This window comes from Myxine glutinosa, chromosome 5 (genome assembly GCF_964187855.1).
Source record: "Myxine glutinosa chromosome 5, kmMyxGlut1.1, whole genome shotgun sequence".
Classification (NCBI taxonomy): Eukaryota; Metazoa; Chordata; class Myxini; order Myxiniformes; family Myxinidae; genus Myxine; species Myxine glutinosa.
Window position 1 is genome coordinate 43,709,430 of NC_136265.1, and position 19,744 is coordinate 43,729,173.

At 43.7% G+C, this 19,744-nt stretch overlaps 1 protein-coding gene across 2 annotated transcripts in view; it reads right to left on the reverse strand.

The window, feature by feature from the left end:
- Positions 1–4,514: 4,514 nt before the first annotated feature.
- Positions 4,515–19,744, reverse strand: part of GET4 (guided entry of tail-anchored proteins factor 4) — a 44,219-nt gene continuing 28,989 nt past the window's right edge. For both annotated transcript variants that reach the window (XM_078777988.1, XM_078777989.1), the window contains one exon: positions 4,515–5,718. In XM_078777988.1, coding sequence (XP_078634114.1) covers positions 5,636–5,718 — 83 coding nt within the window. In that variant the 3' untranslated portion in view covers positions 4,515–5,635. The remainder of the gene's footprint in view (positions 5,719–19,744) is intronic.

Consider the following 19,744-nt stretch of genomic DNA (forward strand, 5'->3'; position numbering starts at 1 on the left):
CAAATAGCAAGCACGTGAGCCTCTCCGTTTAGGAGTCTATTGGTAACATTACACACACACACACACACAAACTGTGTTTTTTTATATATAGATATATATGTGTATACTAGCTGAAGTACCTGGTATTTATAGGGGGAGGGGGAGGGGAGCAGAAGTGGAGGGGCAGGGGGGAATGTGGAGGGAGGGGGAGGGGTAGGAGAGGGGAAAAGGTAGAGGGGAAGAGGAAGGAAGGAGGACAAATTTACTCATACAGAGTGCTTTAACCTCAGCGTTGCCCATGTAAAAAAGGAAATTATAATACCCTCTGCCATCACCGCAGGTGGTGCTACATGGTGCACATTTACATGGAGAATGTACACCCCCCCCCCCCCAGCACCCCACATAAGGCCACAGCCACATAGCCTTGTTATAGTTGTACCCCGAGTTTGAAGTTTGTAACTTAAAATATGTGGCTGTGCATCGACCACATGCAAACAAAGAGAGTGAGAAAGAGAGAGACAGAGAATGTTTGCCTTTTATAGGTATATATTGTCCTGTCACCAGCGATTAAGACCGCTGGGTGACGGATAACCCGAGACAGTTTTACCCCCGAGGCGGCTGCCCGAAAAATGGCGGTATTTTGGTCATGCACGGAATGAAGAGAGGCGAAGTGTTTACTTGAACGGAACACACGGGTTTATTCTGAAACCACAAACAAGTAAACGCGACAAGGAAAATGTAACAAATATGATTTAATGAAAATACATCATGGACGAAATAAATGGTGAGGTAACCTAAAATTCTAACTGAGGTACCTCCACACTCGGACTCAAAACGGACACACAGGGGAAAGATAAAATAAAATAAAATCCCCTTTGGTCGGCCGGGTACTTATCGGTGGTCCAAATGGATCCTTTTTCCGAGGTTGGCAGCGGTGACGAGGCTCAGAGCCTCCCGCTCGGAAAGTGCACAAGATGGTAACGGTGTATAAGGCGCCAAGGAAGTGAGGTGAAAACGGTCCCTCTCTCTCCTCGGTTCCTCCAAGCTCCCGAGTGAGCCCTGCAGTCCCAATGCTCCTTCCGATTGCTACCTCTCCACAGTGCACACAATCGCTAGCATCCTGCTCCTCCAGAACACCACACAAACAACCAAAAACTGGCCAGCTTCTTCTCGGACCCACCAGAAAAACCGCACTACTCTTCTCTCTAGAAGCTTCTCCATGACATCACACCAACCAATGGCAAAGCTCTTTTCCAAAAACACCCCATGGTCCTGTCGGCCAATCATGAACTTTGGGGCGTGGCCTCATGGCCTTCTTGACCGCCCACTGATTCTCTGCCTCTAATGGGAGGGGGCTGCCTATGAAGTCCATTAAGGCGGGGCTTACTTGCCGAGAACCTGCCTAGCCTGCAGTGGACGGTTGTTGTGGTTCAATGGAAGTTATCATGGCCGACCTCGTCAGCAAAACGTGAAGGGAAAAATCACAAAGGGAATATCACATACTGGGGAAAACTATCCTTAATCCCTAACTAATTATCACTGCTTCAGCCATCGTGTGAAGACACAAACTATCTTAAGCTACAGTCTTCCAACTTAAGTACATCGAGATTTCTCCTCCGTGCCCATGGTCCATGCTATAATTATACAGTCCTACCTTTACTATGGGATTCTCTCATCTACCCCCATAAATGTAACATATATATATATATATGTATATATATATATATATATATATATATATATATATATATATATATATATATATATATAAAAAACCGTGGTGACTCCATGTGTTCGTCTGTCTGTCTGTCTGTCTGTCTCCCGTTTATGGTGGTCGCTTCCCACATTGTGTTTGAAAAGGTGCTCACTGGTTATTTTAAATCTTCATTTCACTTTTCTTGATGCAATATCACCAGTTACTTTATTGCCCCTTCCAATAATCTCTAAAATCACCATGAACATCTGGATTAAAGTAGATTTAATACAGATCTTCATGGAGTAACAATATAAAAGTGACGTTTTGCCCTCTTTTCAGACAAATCCAACCTCTGCCACCCAATGTTGCACCACCATTTCAAGGTGGGCAGTATAAGTAGCTCAGAGCTTTGGCTCAGAGTGAAACCAAAAGTGCAACACAATTAGTTTTTTTTAAAGTCCATTAAATAATTTAAATTGATAGATTAATTTAAACTTTTCCCATGTCACTGGAGACGGGGAACTTTTGCTAATATACCATTTTTTTTACTTCAAAACTAATCAGTTGAAGAACAATTTTCATTCTACTGCAAGTTAAACAAATTTCATTCACAACATTTGTTTAGAATACCTTTACATTATTGTACATGGGCAGAAATGAGTTCCGCATGGAAGGGATCAAGCTCGCGTGTTCTATAAGGGTTCAATACGAGTGAAGCGATTTACCTGCTCTCGAGCCTTGGCGAGCTCAGCTTGACGTTGCTGCAACTGCAGCCGATAACTTGTGGCTGCAGAAATGGTCTCTCGAGCTTCGTGCACAAGCTCCGGCTCCATCACGAGATGCTCCGTCTGCAAGGCCCCTGGTAAAGTCATAGCTGCAATCCCCTGGTTAGAGAGCTCGGAGTGACGACAAGTCCAGACTGTAAGAAAAGGCAGCTTCAACTGACTGCCCCAAACCAATGAACTTCCCACTTTGCCTGGGCTTATCAGCAACTTTTCAACGGACCAATGCAACGGTGCATGAAGAACGTCAATAGCAGGAATTCTAGAAGGCATGACATTCATTAATCAGTTTAAATATGACATCAAGGTTCCACTTGCTCATTCATACATTAAAGAATACACGTCCCAAATTCAGAAAACATCACACAGTTCCAAATGTATATGTATCACTGAGTTACATACAGCTGGATGTCCCACTACTGGCAGTAGTTGGCGGACATTAAACATCCTCCAGTGTGTTTCGCGAAGAATATGCGAGTCCTCCCCGGAATCCTGATCAAATTCAAACATTCCTGCCCTGAATATTGCACATCAAAGGCAAACCACCCTGTGCAACTCCTGCCATGGGCTGCTGTGGCAGCACTGAACCTGCCTTTGGGTAGAGCACCGCAGAGGGAGAGATATAAAAGGAACAATTCCATTTTCAACACCACAGCATTAGGATTAACTTGTAAATAAAATAACATCTCCAATTATATTTCACACCTGTCTGTCTCTGAGAAGGATATCTCAAAAATGAAGATCCGGATTCCGATACGAGCATTTTATAATTTTTAAAGTCATTCTTCATAATTGAGAGATAGGGTCAAAAACGATATGCAGCATGATATTTCAAAAAGTTGTGGACGGATTATGATAAAACTTGGAGGATTATTTGGACAGGTGACAAGAACAAGCCGGTTAGATTTTTGTTCAGGTAAACCGTTTAGCCTGGCGCAGGTATGCGCTATACCGAGTGTCGTTCTAGTTATTATGACTTCACCGACAGCTGTTCCCAAACAGGTTCAGCTTGTCTTGCCGTTGGAGTCATCAGAAGGAACCCGAATAAGCAAAGTGCAAAGATGGAGTCATCAGGAGGAACCTGGATAGGATTCGGGTTTCAGCCGCTTCTCCACAACCCTCAAAAACCCATCCAGGTGCAGCTAAGTGAACCTTACAGAAATTTTTCTGCAAGAATTCACTTCTCCTTGGACAGATAGATGAATAAAGAGAGAAAGAATGAACAAGCAAGAATTCGAATGAATAAGGAGAAATGTGAAAAAGTAGAAAGAAATGTGAAAGAAACAAAGATCCCTAACTCCTAGCCCTAGCTCCTTCCCTTAACTCCTGGCCCTAGCAACCCCTAACTCCTAGCAACTTAGAAATGCTATTGCAGACACCAGAAGATGTCTGAACTTAATTCGATGTCACGTCGTATTGAGTGTGTGTGGAAAATTCAGTCGCCATCAGCAAAGTCAAAATGGAGCCTGTGCAGTTAATCAGCGACTTCAAAGCTATCACGTGCGCCTCTGGTACCAAGCCCTCCATGCCCTGAGAATTAGGCCACAGTCACAGGAAATGTGTTCATGCATGTTGAAGAAATGATAAGGATTGTGGTTGGCATGGTTTGTTTTACTTCCTGTTTCTGTATTTTCACTTGGTCAAACAAATCTTCTGGTCTTGTTAGCAAACAAGCATAACGAAGGCAAATCGATTGATGATCAAATCTTATTCTACTAGAAATGGAGAACACCCATGGCCCAACCCTACCTTTACCCCCGCCTCTCACAGCCACTTTGATTTTTGGTCAAACAGACAAACCAAACATTTGCATTCCCCAACTTCGGTTGAGGCTTGGAAAATGGCATAAAGAGGAAGAATCCTGGTTCAATATAGCATCAACCCTCAAACGAACATCTTTACAACCGTGGTATGCAGTCGTGAGAGTAGGAAAAGTAGAAAGGACGCAACCCCATCCAAATGCAAAAAAAGGTGGATGAAAGAAGTGGATTCATTCAGCACCGCAGTAAATAACATCCCTCTCAAGGTCGTGTCCCCTTAAAACAAAACTAAAAGTGTTGTATGGAATTTGATGAAAATTTAATGATGATCTCACATCCCATGAAAAATGCTTTGGAGAGACATGTCAGGATCCTCAAAACAAAACCAGATTACAGACTTACTGCACATACGAGCCCGAGAAGGAAAGCAGGTTTTTCCACACGATAACTATGGATAAAGAGGTAACAGAAGTTCAGTACCCATTCAGTTCCCCCACAAAACAAAGACCAGGAAATAAACTCAAACTTTTTGTTCAGAACTACCATTAGCATCAAAGGTGTCTGCAAACATGAAAGATTACTTTTTTGCATCTTAACTCAATTTGGCTCTGGATGTGGGATCGACAGGTTTATTTCTCGGGGGCTCATGTGGTCGCGTAAAGTTGCAAATAGCTGTACAAATCCAAAGAACCGTGATAAAGCAAAACTTCATATGAAAGTGATGAAAGCATGCAGCACCTCTAAACTTTACACCCCAGTGATTGAACAGGTTTTACCAGGATTCGGGAGGGAGGCGGTGGGCGACCCCATAACTTAATGCATGTTTCTGAGCAACAGATCAACATAAAAAAAAAAAAAACCCATATCTGTAAAACAGATTTAAAAATGGACAAATGTAGGAGCAAATTGCCCTTTTCCAATTTAACAGACAAAATTGGCAGAGGGTTGGGGAAAATTACAACAAAACCCAATTTACACTCCCAAACCTGTTCCTTGATCATTAAACACGCAGCCATTTGGTTATTACGAAAGGAAGCAAAATGCTCACGCTACCGATGAAAGCAAAATGACCGTATCACGCCACCATTATCTGGGCAGTGTCAGCTTGGCCCGTATCCGGCCGGAGAAAGTGTTACCGAGTTTCACGGATCAGATCAGGATAGTAAAATGGAGACGCGCTTGGCCGTGAGGGGGGAAGTCAGCATTAGGGAAGAAAATAAAATTATCAGTCAATGTGCTGCAAGACATGGTCAGGCTTGTAGTTATGCAGGCAGCTGTAGTTGGGTTGTCGAGATTTTGCAACGGCCCAGCGTACGAATCGCAGCTCAGTATGCCATCTTCGATACATGATCAGGCACTGCCAGGCCAGCGGACGCTCTCTCTTCTTGTGATTCACATTCCATGCACAACACGACCTGTTAGTCCAGTTCAATATTGGTATCCAGCGACTCGGTCTCACTGTATTCTTCATCGCCTCCAATGAGGCTGTTCAGAAGGTTACCTGCAAATGAGAGCAACAAACAAACAAGAAGACGTCATGCAGAGCACGATACTTGCAAAATCCACCCCTCCCTCCATCCCCAAAAAGGTTGCCATTGATTCATCAAATTGTCCATTTCATCAAGATTAATAAACTTGACGATCTCGATCAAAGCTCGGGTCAATAGGATGAAAAGTGACGATTTTTAGATGAAAATTGACGATTTTAGAAGTTTGACCTTGAGTTGACCTTTGACCTTTTGACCTCAAAGATAGTTGGTTTCCCGATTCAGTGAGGCACTATGCAAATGCTGTTATATTTTCAAGTCAATCAGATGAAAATTGATGATTTTTTTTTAGATGAAAATTGATTTTGGAAGTTTGACATAAAGTTGAGCTTTGACTTTTTGAGCTCAAAAATAGGTGGTTTCCAAATTTAATGACTCAATGTGCAAATGCTGTTCAATTTTCAAGTCAATCGGATGAAAAATGACAATTTTAGAAATCCGACCTCAAGATGACCGTTTACCTTTGACCTCAAAATCAATAGGCTTCTCAATTGTGATGACCTCTACAACTTCAATTTGTAATTCTTGTTGTTCAATGATCTTCCTTTCTTTTGGACGTGTCCTTTTTTTTTTTGCATTTCAGTTTTTGTTTTTTGACCCAACACGTTATTTAATATATACAGTCTTACATCTGATCCATCAGCTTTTCTTCTTGTCACTTTTTGATATCCCAGGTAATAGTGGTAATAGTAGTAATAATAATAATAATACAGCAAAAGTTTTAAAAAACATTATGGAGCACACCTTTCATAATAAGACACCTCAAGACACTTTACAGTAAAAGAAGAACTAAGACAGGAAGAGAACAAGGCAGAAAAATGTATACATACAGCATATTAAAGTAGCTGGATTTATACATCCATCCATCCCTCTGTCACGCTTTTATCACTGGGACGTCATTACGTGTAGCGCTAGGCTCTACGGACGTGCACGTTATCCCAGTATCCAGCTCTCAACCTGTCCCGTCGACTCGCTGACGGCAGTGGAGCAACATAAACCATGAATCTGATTCTATCTGATGTCCATAGGCGATGGTCTGAATGCCAGATGCTTGGTGTCGGGATAACGTATTGAGTAAAATGACGGTGTAGTAAGATGGTGTTGTATCTGGTTCATTATTATGGCGTTAAGTCTAGCGCAAGGCTAGACCTTTACATTTGTGTATTACTTATGATTCAATGAGAATTGAATTTTGCAACTTGGAAAATCTTGTTAGAAAAATCAACAACAGATCTTGTTGGAGCTCCTGTACGTCGGAAAAACGAAGAAAATATCTGTTAGGCTTTCCCGGGGTACGGCGTATGGTCTCTAAGAACAATCTGTCATTAAACTTGTGACTGTCCAGGTGGAAGCTATGACCTCGTGTCCACCATCAATATACACTGCTTTCAGAAAGTATTCACACCCCTTGACTTTTTTCACAATTGTTGTGTTACAGCCTGAAATTAAAATGGATTGCATTGAGATTTTTTTATCACTGATCTACACATAATACCCCATAATGTAAAAGTGGAATTCTTTTTTTAAAGAAATTTTTACAAATCAATTAAAAATGAAAAACTGAACGGTCTTGAGTAATAAGTATTCAACCCCTTTGCTATGACACTCCAAATTGAGCTCAAGTACAACCATTTTCCTTTTATCATCCTTGAGATGTCTCTCCAACTTGATTGAAGTCCATCTGTGGCCAATTCAATTGACTGAACATGATTTAGAAAGAAACACCTTTCTATGCAAGGTCCCACAGTTAACAGTTCATATCAAAGCAGAAACTCTACCATGAAGTCCAAGGAACTGTCAGTAGAACTCCCAGATAGAATTGTGAGGAGGCATAGATTGGGGGAAGGGTATAAAACAATTTCTAGAGTGTTGAAAGTTCCCAAGAGCACAGTCAACTCCACCATTAGGAAATGGAAAGAATATGGAACTACACAGACTCTTCCAAGAGCAGGCTGTCTCACCAAACTGGGCCATCGGGCAAGAATGACCTTGGTCAGGGTGATGACCAAGAACGCAATGACCATTCTGACAGAACTACAGAGTTCCTTGGCTGAGATGGAAGAACCTGCCGGAAGGACAACAGTCTCTGCAGCACTTCACAAATCTGGGCTTTGTGAGAGAATGGCCAGACGGAAGACACTCCTGAGAAAATGCATATGCCAGCACACCTGGAGTTTGTAAAAAGGCACGTAAAAGACTGAGCATGAGGCAAAATATTCTGTGGTCTGATGAGACGAAAATTGAACTCTACCATATGGCCTGATTGCAAAGCAAACGCCTAAGGCTGACAGAAACCGAGCATAGCTCATGGCCCGTCTAATCCCTACCGTGAAGCATGGTGGTGGCAGCATCATGCTCTGGGGATGAATTTCAGTGGCAGGGACTGGGAGACTTGTAATAATAGAGGGAACAATGAATGGAGCCAAATACAAGCAAATCCTTGAGAAGAACCTGCTTCAGAGTGCAAAAGACCTTCGACTGCGGCAAAGATTTACATTCCAACAGGACAATGACCCTAAGCTTACAGCCAAAGCAACACTGGAATGGCTTCAGAAAAAAAAAAGTGAAAGTCCTTGAGTGGCCCAGCCAAAGCTCAGACTCAAGCACCATTGAGAATCTGAGGAAAGACTTGAAGATTGTTGTTCACCAATGCTCCCCATCAAACTTGACAGATCTTGAGCAAATCCACAAGGAAGAATGGGAGAAACTCCCCAAATCCAGATGAGCAAAGCTGATACAGACATACCCAAGAAGACTCGAAGCTGTAATCGCTGCCAAAGGTGCTTCTATGAAGTGTTGACTCAGGGGGTTGAATACTTATGTAAATGAGATAATTGTGTGTTTCATTTTATAAGAAAATGTTTTATAAAAAACAATATTAAAAAACTCCACTGACATTATGGGGTATTGTGTGTAGATCAGTGAGAAAAAAGAAAATCTCAATTTAATCCATTTTAAATTCAGGCTTTTTGTATACTGAATCGAGGCTCGTGAAAGAGCTAGCATTTATTTCACAAACAAATCAACCAGACAAACAAAACACACAAAAAGAGGGAGCGGAAGACAAGATGGGGAGAGAAGGGGAAGCACACAACCACAACATTTGAGAGCAGGGAGAAGTGTGGGAGGGAGAGGGCTTGGGGGCAGGAGGCGTGGGAGGGGGAGGGCGAGGGGGAGAGGTATAAAACACAAGGGGACCGAAATTAGCGGGGGTAGAAAAGATCAAGGTTTTGGATGGGGGAGGATAAGAGATGGTGGTGAACAGCTGTTTTAAAGACCTGGAGGGTGCAGTGGGATTAAAGAGAGTGAGGGAGTTTGTTCCAGAGGCGGGAGAAAAGAGGAATGAAGGAGTGAAGGTGAGCAGAAAGTCTTGATTTTGGCAGTTTAACCATAAGAGGGTTGCAAGCAGATCTTGTGCGACCTGTAGGAATATTTGGGGGACAGAGCCCAGAGAGGGCTGGGGGGGCAAGGCCAGAGAGGAGTCGGTAGAAGACGGAAAGACCACCAACCTGCCTGCGGTGAGTGAGTGAAAGGCCCTTGGAGTTAGCTTCATCGCGGGAGATTCCAATGATTCTGAACGCTTTGGTTTCAACAGCGTGAAGACGGGCTAGGTGTGAGGCAGGAGCACCAGACCAGAGGGGAGAGCAGTATTCCATAGAGCTGCGGATGAAAGCCTTGTATGTGGTGAGGAGCTCAGGTGTGCCAAGGAAGGACTTCGCACGACGGAGGATGCCCAGTCGGCGACTGGCTTTGGAGGCCAGATTTGAAATGTGGTTTTCCCCAGGAAAGATCATGGCAAATAGTGAGACCCAAAAGCTTGAGTGACAGAACTTCTTGGAGAGGATTATTCAGAAAGTGGATGGGAGGGTTTTCCAGTCGGTCTTTTCGGAGAGACATCGTAAGAGTGTGAGATTTATCAGGATTGAAAGACATGTTCCATTTGTTTGCCCAGTCTGTGATTTTGTCCAGGTCTGTAGAGAGTGAGGAGGCTGCAGACTGCCGATCTAAGGGATGAGGAATGGAGCGACAGAGAGTAGAGTCGTCAGCAAAGAGATAGAGAGGATTTTCAAGAGAGTCAGCGAGATCATTGATGAAGACCAGAAAAGGTCTTCAACACAACAAAGGCTGCAACACAACAAAATGTGAAAAAAGTCAAGGGGTGTGAATACTTTCTGAAGGCACTGTATATATACTAGTGGGGCATGCTTGCAGACAGCAAGCAAAATACTCAGGTGCACCCAACGTGCAAAATAAATAAAAACTTTATATATTTGATGATTTTCAGAATCATTGGAATCTCCTGCGATGAAGCGAACTCCGAGGGCCTTTCACTCACTCACCGCAGGCAGGTTGGTGGTCTTTCTGTCTTCTACCGACTCCTCTCTGGCCTTGCTCCCCCAGCTCTCTCTGTGCTCTGTCCCCCAAATATTCATACAGGTCGCACAAGATCTGCCAACAACCCTCTTATGGTTAAACTGCCAAAATCTAGGCTCTCTGCTCACCTTCACTCCTTCATTCCCCTTTTCTCCACCCTCTGGAACAAACTCCCCCACTCCCTTCAATCCCACTCCTCCCTCCAGGTCTTTAAAACAGCTGTTCACCACCATCTCTCATCTCCCCCCATCCAAAACCTTGATCTTTTCTAACCCCGCTAATTCACCCCAGATACACTTTTTTTGAAATTCCAACTTCTTTCCTGGAAGTCCTTGCAGTGTCCACATGTTTTATACCTCTCCCACCTCGCCCCCAAGCCCTCTCCCTCCCACAGTTCTCTCGATGTCCCTGCTCTCAAATGTTGTGTTTGTGTCCTTCCCCCTCTCTCCCCATCTTGTCTACTGCTCCCCTTATTTTGTTTTTTGTGTCGGTTTGACTTTTTGTGTGATTAATGTTAGCTCTTTCACGAGCCTCGATCTTGTATACAAAAAAAGAAAGTGAATTGTGGTTGCATTCTGCAAGTTCCTGTAAACTCGAGTAAATGAAGAATTAGCCATTAGAATGAGCTCTTTATTTAAACGTTTACAGCTATCTATCTATAATTCCAGTAATCTCTGTGTGTCTGTGTGTGTGTGTGTGTTTGTCTGTGACCGCTGTTTCTCGACAACTACCGGTCCGATATACTTGAAACTTGCCAGGTATATTGCTGGGGACCTGAGGATGTGCCTTTTCAAGGTTTCATATTAATCGGAGAAGTAGTTACCGAGCTATGGCGATTTAGCCGTTCGCCGTTCGCTTTGGCTTTGCGAATGGACCAAACCATTTCATGTAAATAGAGGGGGGGGTTCTACCGTACTCGCAAGCCGTTCGCTTTGGCTTTGCGAATGGACCAAACCATTTCATGTAAATAGAGGGGGGGGGGTTCTGTGGTCGTTACTGCCACGTGGTTTCAAAGTTTTTTTTTGTTGTTGTTGTTTGCACGCATGTTTTTTTGCACCCACGTACGAGCACACCCTAGTAGTAATAATGTAAGTACAGCAAAGATAATAAAATAATAAGTGGAAGAGGCCCTTGTCAGCATAGCCTAGCAACCAGTTCGAGTGTAAACCCCCTTTGTCTTGGGTCATGTGACCCATTGTGAGCAGAGCAAGGCTGCGCCGGCAGACTTTTGTTCAGGGATATTTTCGTTTATGGACATTTTAGGCAAATGCCAAATTCATGATTACTTTCAACCTCTCGCTTTTTTATACTATATCCTGCTTTTACCAAACTTTCAAATAAAAATAATAATTATAAAAGGAGTCTATTCTACCATAGGAACCAGGTGCATATATACAGCTACGTTCCACTTGTTCCTTCGAGTTACGTTCCACTTGGCTTGTTATCTGGTTTTAGTGTTTCTTATTTTTCCTACTTTTTGAATTTCTATATATATATATTTATATATATAAAAATACATATAAATATTGTTACAAAATAGCATACCATTTTAAACTAGAATGGCACTCAGTAGAAAGCATACCTCTGCCTGGTTGGCCGTATCACTCAATGGTGAAGAATCACTTAAAAACTTCTACAAGCTGGATCCGGATCCGGATCTTCACCAAAATTGAATCGATTCTTCCTTGTCACACACACAACCTGTCCAACAAGTTTCGTCCAAATCCATCCATAACTTTGAGATGTCCTGCTGTGTATCGTTTTTGGCCCTCTCCCAATGGTGAAGAATCACTTTAAAAATTCTAGTAGCCGGATCCGAATCCGGGTCTTCACCAAAATCTAATCATTTCGTCCTTATCACATGCGCTACCTCTCTGCCAAATTTCGTCCGAATCCGTACACAACGTTTTGAGATATTTTGTTCACAGACGGACAGACAAACAGACAGACAGGGGTTAAAACATAACGCCTGGTGTTGGCTTAGCGGTTAGGGTGCCGGCTTGGGATCCGAGGATCCTGGGTTCGAATCCCGGTTGATCGCTGAATTAACGTCAGGGGGGGTTGACTCAGCCTGTCATCCTTCCGAGGTCGGCAAATTGAGTACCAGCTTGCTGGGATGAATGATCACGGTGTGTACCCTGATTTAGAATAGGTACACCGTATCCCTGCGCATCGTAAGAGGCGACCAAGGGTTGGCGTCAGGAAGGACATCCGGCCATAAAAACATTGCCTCAAACAGGGAACCATGATTGTCATGGGGCCCGCAAGGCTAACCCCCGCTCTAGCGGGGAAAATGGCCTTAAAAACGATCATTCATTCATATTCATCCACCTTTGGTGGCAGAGGTAATGAAAATGTGGATTTAAGTGAAGCTGGTACAAGTTCAGTTATTTGTTCTGTGGTAAAAGGTGGATTAAAAAAATGAATGTTAATTCCTCAGTATAGTCCAGCATGTCAAAGGAGTCTAGTTGGGCTGGGCTCTTATGGGTGTGTTCAAGGCCACAGCTCTCGGCTTTTTGGCCTGTGTGCATGGAGAAAAGGAATGTGCAGCCGATAAAGCAAGGAGCAGGCTAAAGGTTGAAGTCCTACTTGCACACAAAAGGGGACATGTCTGTGCTTTAGACGAACTGTGGGTTCTACTTGCACAAGAAAGAGACATTGACCGAGCAGAGGTTTGTTATGGAACAAGCTGGACTGAGACAACAGAGTGCAGACATTTAGATGCCAGTCCTCTTAGTTGACCTTGTATGAAACATAGAAAACATCATGATGGCTTGCATTGGATTCAGGAGGGCAAAAGATGGATGGAGTGACATGTAACCCCAAACGGACAACTCACTTTGCCGGGGGGCATGACTGAGGGAGGTTGTGAGAGAGGGTTCGGCTGTGTGCAGTTCACCCTGATGGACTGCACTGCATATTCAAACCAGAATCCAGTGAAGGGACACGAGTGCTGTACGAGGACACTGATGGGTTGCACACTTCAAGCCCGAGTTCAACAACTAGCTGCATCCCTGCATAGGCTGGTCATCTTACGTACTGGCGTGTATTTGACGAATGCTGCTGTGCTGGGATCGTGGAGAAGACATCCAGAGCAATGGTGTCTTAAGGTGATATCAACATGGAACTCCGAGGGAAATACATCAGCAAAGGGAAACAGTGGGTGGAAGCACAAACTCCAGGATCATGATATCCATGCATTAATTTGAAGTGCAAGGCAAAGCAGGTGAGCAACCCTACAACCCTGAGTGCTTGGTTCCCACAGTGAAAGGTTCTGTTGGGGTAATGTTGTGCGGCACTTTTTCCTGGCATGGTATGGGTGCAGTCATCATTCCCTTACAGCTTAGAAGGAAAGGTCAATGCCAATCACAACTTAATGGTACAGAGTGATAATCGTCACCCTGTGTTGCAGCATTTCTTTCCTGCCGGGGAAGGTGTCTTCCAAGATGGCAACGTTCCCATATACAAAGCACGTGTGATTGCCCAATGGTTTGATGAGCATCACACTGATGGTATCCATACATCATCAGTCGCCTTCTCAGTCACCAGATCAGAACCCAATGGAGCATTTGTGGGATGTTCTGGAACGACACCTGAGATAGCATTTTCCACCTCCATCAAACAGGTGTGAGTTGATTGACTATTATGGAAGAATGGTGCCGCATCTTCAGGCAGTTTTTAGGACTGGCAGAGAAGATAACCGAGAAGGAAGTTGAGGAAGCGATTAAAGCAATGAAGAGTAGAAAAGCGGGAGGGCCGACGGGAGTTGTGGGAGATATGTTGAAGGCAGCGGGAAATTGGGGTGTGAAGAGAATGACAGAGATCTGCAATCTGGTGGTGAAAGAAGGCCGCATTCCAGTGGCTTGGGAACTGAGTACCCTCGTCCCTCTATACAAGGGGAAAGGTGACCCTCTGGACTGTGGCTCGTATCGAGCGATAAAGTTATTGGAGCATGGAATGAAGGTATTGGAAAGGGTGTTGGAGAGGAGGATAAGGAAGAAAGTGAAGATCGACGAAATGCAGCTTGGATTTATGCCAGGAAGAGGAACGACAGACGCGCTTTTTATTGTGAGGCAGTTGCAGGAGAAGTACATGGAGAAGAGGAAGAAGTTGTTTCTTGGGTTTGTTGATCTGGAGAAAGCATTCAATAGGGTTCCACATGAAGTAGTGACATGGGCATTGAGGAAGTTAGGAGTGGAGGAATGGTTGATCAGAGTAGTGATGGCAATGTACAAAAGAGCACGCACAGCTGTAAGGACGAAGGACGGGAACAGTGGTGAGTTTGAAGTGAAGGTGGGAGTGCATCAGGGGTCGGTACTAAGTCCACTACTATTTGTAGCTGTGGTGGAGGTGCTGGCTCGAAACGTAAAGGAGGGTTTACCATGGGAGTTGTTGTATGCAGATGATCTGGTGTTGATTGCAGAAAGTATGGATGGACTGAAGGAGAAGATGAACAAGTGGAAGGAATGTATGGAGACGAAAGGTCTGAAGGTGAATATCGGAAAAACAAAGGTGATGGCAAGTGGTAAAGCATGTGGTGAGGTGGAAAGAACTGGGAAGTGGCCATGTGCTATGTGCAGGAAGGGTGTCAGAGTGAACTCAATTCAATGTACAATGTGCGCTGAGTGGGTTCATCAAAAATGTAGTGGTTTGAGAGGGTCATTAACCAGTGTGGCAGCTACATTCAAGTGTAAGGTGTGCACAGAGGGAGCTGCAGATGGAGGAAATGTTGAGTTGGATCTTGGAGACGGCGTGAAGCTGGAAGGTGTGAAAACATTTTGTTACCTAGGAGACATGCTGAATGGAGAAGCTGGATCAGACTCGGCAATGGTTGCTAGAGTGAGATGTGCATGGAAGAAGTTTTGGGAACTGAGTAGCGTGCTGACGAGGAGGGGAGTGTCGTTGAAGCTGAAGGGAAAGGTGTATGCTGCATGTGTGAGAAGTGTTATGATTTATGGGAGCGAGACATGGGTAATGAACGTAGAGCAGCAACGAAGGCTGGAAAGGGTGGAAATGCGAATGGTTCGGTGGATGTGTGGAGTATCGTTGAGAGAGAGGAAGACAAATGATGCATTGCGAAAGATGATGGGAATGGAGCCTGTGATGGATGCTGTGAAGAGAAACAGCTTGAGATGGTTTGGTCATGTGTTGAGGAAGGATGAAAGTGACTGGTTTAGTCCGTGGGCTGAGTAGGGTTTACATGCACCCCCCCCCCCCCCCACAACTTAACTTCCCGGGTATGTCCATGTACCCCCCACCCTAGGGGTTAGGAAAAACCATGTTAACAGAAAAAAAAAACTCATTCCCAAGGTACCTCCCACGCATATTTTGATGTTACCCCCCCCCCCCCCCCCCCCCCCCCCGTGTCAGTGATTTCCGAAAATTAGGGGTAGGCGAAATTCAAATGGCCATAACTTCTTACCTAGTCATCCTATGGTTGCATATGACCCCTCAAAATGTTTGTCCTGGGACACTCTTTACAATGATATGTGTTATATGCAAATGAGGTCACCAGAAGTCAAAATATGAGGGAGTGAGTTTTTTTTTTCTGTTAACATGGTTTTTCCTAACCCCTATGGTGGGGGGTACATGGACATACCCGGGAAGTTAAGTTGTGGGGGGGGGGGGGGGGGGGGTGCATGTAAACCCTACTCAGCCCACGGACTAGTTGAGAAGAGTGATGTAAATGAATGTGGAAGGAAGTAGAGGATGGGGAAGACCTAGAAAGACTTGGCTAAAGATGGTCGAAGAAGAAATGCAGGCAAGGGGGTTAACAAGGGGTGATGCAGAAAATAGGGCAAAATGGAGAAGATTGTCATGGGGACCGCAAGGCTAACCCCCGCTCTTGCAGGGAAAATGGCCTTTAAAATGCCTGTTGTTGTTGTTGTTTGGTGCCGCATCTCTCCTGCAGAATTCCAGAAGCTGGAGTGGAATATATATATATATATATATATATATATATATATATATATATATATATATACATATATATATATATATACATATATACATACATATATATATATACATACATATACATATATACATATACATACATATATATATATACATACATATATATATATACATATATATACATATATATATATACATATATATACATATATATATATATATATATATATATATATATATATATATATATATATATATATATATATATATATATATATATATATATATACACGACCGGTCAAAAGTTATATAACACCTCAATTGTTCCAGTTTTTATTGAATTTTACGCAGTTTAATGTCTCAATGTTCTCTGAAATGAAGCATAGAACAAATAAACAATTGGAGATAAAGAAAGAAATAATAGAATCATTTCGTTTCTCAAAATTTAATTTAAATTTTTGACTCAGCAAAGTAGCCACCTTTTGCAGATATAACCACTGAACACACTCGTGGCTTTCTTTCTACAATGGAAATCAAATATTGTTCGGGAAGTTCTTCCCAACGCTGTTGCAGAAGTTCCCCCAAATGTGGTACACTTGTAGGTTGCTTTGCTTTCACTCTTCTGTCCAGTTCATCCCAAACCAGCTCGATGGGGTTTAAGTCTGGAGACTGTGCTGGCCATTCCATGATTTGAAGCCAACCGTCTTATTCTTTTCCTCGAAGGTAGTTTTGACATCACCTGGAGGTGTGTTTAGGGTCATTATCTTGCTGTAGGATGAACCCCTGACCAACTAGGCGTATATCAGAGGGTATTGCATGGCGCTGCAAAATGCTGTGGTAGCCCTTTTGGTTCAGGGTGCCAGTCACTCTGTGCAAGTCGCCGACTCTGGATCCAGCAAAAGAGCCCCAGACCATCACGCTTCCTCCTCCATGTTTGACAGTTGGTGTCACACACTGAGGAACCATCCTTTCGCCTACTCGGCGGCGTACCAAACCCTGCGTGATGAACCAAAGATTTCAAATTTTGATTCATCGGTCCATAAGACCTTCTTCCAGTCTTCAGTAGTCCACTGGCGGTGCTTCATGGTTCAGGCAAGCCTCTTTTTCTTAATTTGCCATCTTAGCAATGGCTTTCTTACTGCCACTCGACCTGTCAAACCTGCAGCTCGAAGTCTTCTCTTCACAGTTGAAACTGAGACTTGCTTACTTTGACCAGTGTTAAGCTGTGCTTGAAGCTGTTGTCCTGTGAGCCGCCTATCACGCAAGCTGTTGACTCTCAGAAACTTGTCTTCTGATTCTGTTGTGGCTTTGGGTCTGCCAGACCTCTTCCTGTCAGAGTTTCCTCCAGTTTCCAAGTGCCTTTTGACGGTGTAGGAAACTGTACTCACTGACACCTTGGCTTTCTTTGCAATTTCTCTAAAGGAAAGACCTACACTTTTAAGGGTTATAATAGTCTGTCTGTCTTCCATTGTTAATTGCCTTTTTCTCACCATTATGATAGCAATATACTACTTCCTGCAGTGCAATATTGTCCAAATAATGCTTCAGAGGGTGTAATAACAGTCTGTTCCAATACTGCTTTTATACAGACAGGGGGTTTGTAATCAAGTAATCAGCAGAGGTTGGGACACCTGTCGGAATTGTTTGCATCAACTTTCAAGGCATCATTTACTTACATTGCTGCAGAACAGCTGTAAGTTGTTAACCCATTTCTTGTTCCCTGAAGAAGGCCTTTTTTACAATATAATTGTGCAATTTACATTATTTTCCCGTTTTTGCTAACCTTAGCTTTTTATTTTTTTTTACCTCGAGCAGTTTACTGCTTACCTTTGTACCATTTCAGGTTATTCACTGGACTTGAATTGCTTAAATTTCAATAAAAACTGGAAAAATTAAGGTGTTCAAAAACTTTTGACCGGTGGTGTATATATATAAACTGATCATCAAAAGAAACTAATCACTTTCATTTTTTGAAAATGTGCAGCTTTACAAACACGTTTCTTCAATTGTAATGGCTGATTATGTAACGGGAACTTCACTTCAATCACCTGGTTGATCAACAATGGCATGCTTGAGTGGTTGTGTATTGGGATCTTTCCCTTTAAATATTGACCCTCGTAATAAAATCCTTCAGTTCTCGTGGTTAGAGATTCATTCACTACTGTCTATAAGTCACTCTAGAGGCTTCTGATAGGGAAAAAAACAAGAAAATTCAGATGCCACGCCTGACATCTGAACAATGTTTAACGGGAATTGGGATGCTTGAGGCTGGTGTAAGCCAGCGAACAATTGCCCAACGTCTTGGTTGCTCACAGCCTGCAATATTTCCAACCTGGCCTGGCGTTACGGTGAAACTGGAACTGTGAATGATGATCCACGAAGAGAAAGACCACGGTTAACCACCAGAAACCAAGACCGCTGGATTGTGCTGCAGCATCTTCGCGATCGTTCCCGCCCTGCGCCGCAAACAGCTGCAGTGACAAAAAGTCACCACAACAACCGCATCAGTGTCTCTACTGTGCGGAGGCGCTGGAGAAGTCGGGGCCTGGTGGCAAGACGTCCTTTCAGAGGTCCAGTGTTGAACGCAGTGCATCGGCGGAACAGACTAAGATGGTGTCTGCAGCATCGCCGCTGGACACAGCAACAGTGGAGTGCAGTCATGTTCAGTGACGAGTCTAGATTTTGCCTCCATGCTGCTGATGGGCGTCAACAGGTATGGCGCAGAGGTGGGGAAAGGTATGCATCATGCTGTATTCGCCAGATCAATCGTTGGGGAGGACCTAGTGTGATGGTATGGGCCAGCATTTCCACCCGTTTCAGGACACCTCTGGTCGTCATCGAAGGCAATCTCACTAGTCAGCATTATGTCAATTTAGTTTTGAGACCTCATCTGCTGCCATTTCTCTTGGCTCATCCTGACATCACAGTTTTCCAGCAGAACAACGCTCGACCCCATGCTGCTCGCCTGACCACCAACTTCCTCCAGGAACAGGGTGTTGAAGTGATGCCTTGGATGCCTTAGTCCCCTGACCTCAATCCCATTGAGCATTTATGGGATGAGCTTGGTCGACATCTTGCATCGAGGAGATCAACGACTGTCAATCGGCAAATGCGCATTCAAGGCTTGCAGGAGGAGTGGGACAGACTTCCCAAGGACCGCATCAGACGCCTGGTACAGAGTATGTGTCGGAGGTGTACAGCCTGCATCACAGCTCAGGGAGCACACACACAATATTGAGGACTGCTGTCATTCTGTCCTTGACTGTTAGTGTTGTGTCCATTCCTGTGTATGCAGGTGCGTGCCTTTGTGTTGCAATGCTGTGACTTTTGTTGCACCACCCCTTGTGATGTTCATGCTTTTTGTTTTTTGTGATTGAGGCAACCTCTTGTTTATTGACATGTGTTTAGTAAAGATAGCTGAACTTTACCTCTGTGTTCAAATATTTTTCATTTTTGCGTGGAGTATTTCAATGAGTGTTCTTCTAAAGATTTGATGTTTCTTTTGAAGTTGAGCGCACACACACACACACACACACACACACACACACACACACACACACACACACACACACACACACACACACACACACACACACACACACACACACACACACACACACACACACACACACACACACACACCATGAAACAAGGTTCATTCGACGCAATAATCACGCAAAAGAAGCATGT